Raw genomic sequence first — 1,397 nt, 5'->3', positions numbered from 1 at the left:
CTGCAGCTGTCGGCGCGCGAGGCCAACGAGGCGGCGCTGCTGCAGGCGCTAGGGGCCGTCCTGCCAGAGCAGCACGTCGTGGCCATGTCGGCCGCGCCCGGCATGACGCTTCTGTCGTCGGCGTTGCACAGCGGCGGCGCGGCGTCTGCCTCTGGCGGCAATACGTCGCCGGCGCCGTCGTCACCGGGGTCCCAGGCGTCCGCTTCCTATTATGATACGTTCGGCGGCACGGGCACGTCGGGCGTTCAGACGGCGTCGGCGTCGGCGGCGCGGTCCCGGCTGGTGCGGGTGGACAGCAGCGGGAGCATGGACACGATCGAGGGGGGGGAGCTGCTGCCGGCAGAGGCGGTCACTGACCTGCGGGTGGGTCCTTTTTTTGGGATGGGGGCGGCTTGCTTTTGGGGGCGCCGTTTGCAGCGTGCCGCGGGCCGCCCGCGGCTTTGTGTTTGTTGCATTGGCCGGATGCACGGGGGCCGTCTGCAGGGGCCGCCGCATCTCCTGATTGCTGGGGTTTGGGGGGCAGGGAGCTGCTGCCAGCAGAGCTGGTCACAGACCTCCGGGCGAGAGGGTCTGTTTTGGGTCTGTTTTGGGAGGCGCCGCTTGCCAATTTGTCTTGGCGCGATGCGGCCCGCCTGCGGCTCTGTTTAGAGGCCACGAGGGGGACGCATGAGGGCCATTCGCGGGCAGCCACATCTCTTAAGATTTCCATCTGTATCTAGATCACGTTTTTCTCAGATCCGTGTGAGACAAGATAGTTGCCGCACCCAATAATCTTGAAGAAAGTCAGACGACCCCAAAACCCGCCTCACCTCAAGCTGCCAGCGACCCTCCCACCCTGCTGCCACCAAGCTGTCGCGACGCCCACCCCTGGTCCGTGCCAAAGCCGCTCCTCACTCAACCGCTCAGATCGACATTCCCGCGCAACCGCCCGCTCAACCGCCGCCCAACCGCGACTCAACCGCCCCTCCACAACCCCTTATTTGCCCCAGGACCTGATCCGCATCATGCACCTGGGCGCCGTCGCCGTCCGCCTCTGCCCCCGCGCGGCCCTCACCGCCGAGACCCCCTGCGGCCGCCCCGTCCGCGCGTGGGCCGTCGCGGCGCCCGCGCCCGCGACGGCGGCCGCGGACGCGGCGGCCGGCGCGGTGACGACGACGGGCAGTGTCGTCACCGGTGACACCGCGATGACGTCATCTGTCATCGGGGCCACGTTTTCGGGCAGTCTTACGGGCCTGGCAAACGTGACCCTCTCTGGCAACAGCCTAGCAAATTTCTCGGCGCCAAACCTCGGAATCAGCGGCATCCTCGGCGCCGGCGCCGGCGCGCGGCAAGCCGGCGGCGTTGGTGCCGCCGGCGCCGCCGCCGACCGCGAGCGGCGCCGGCGCGCGGCGCGGCGC

General features: G+C 69.4%; 1 protein-coding gene across 1 annotated transcript in view; it reads left to right on the top strand.

The window, feature by feature from the left end:
- Window positions 1-1,266, top strand: part of MNEG_11048 (hypothetical protein) — a gene marked incomplete at both ends in the record, with an annotated part of 8,879 nt that extends 7,613 nt beyond the window's left edge. The window contains 3 exons of the mRNA XM_014040480.1: window positions 7-363; window positions 990-1,173; window positions 1,262-1,266. Coding sequence (XP_013895934.1) covers window positions 7-363; window positions 990-1,173; window positions 1,262-1,266 — 546 coding nt within the window. The remainder of the gene's footprint in view (window positions 1-6; window positions 364-989; window positions 1,174-1,261) is intronic.
- Window positions 1,267-1,397: the final 131 nt, after the last annotated feature.

The sequence above is a fragment of the Monoraphidium neglectum genome (genome assembly GCF_000611645.1).
Source record: "Monoraphidium neglectum strain SAG 48.87 unplaced genomic scaffold scaffold02570, whole genome shotgun sequence".
NCBI classification, from domain to species: domain Eukaryota; kingdom Viridiplantae; phylum Chlorophyta; class Chlorophyceae; order Sphaeropleales; family Selenastraceae; genus Monoraphidium; species Monoraphidium neglectum.
Note: the sequence above shows the minus strand (reverse complement) of the source record. Positions and strands in the feature narration are given on the sequence as shown.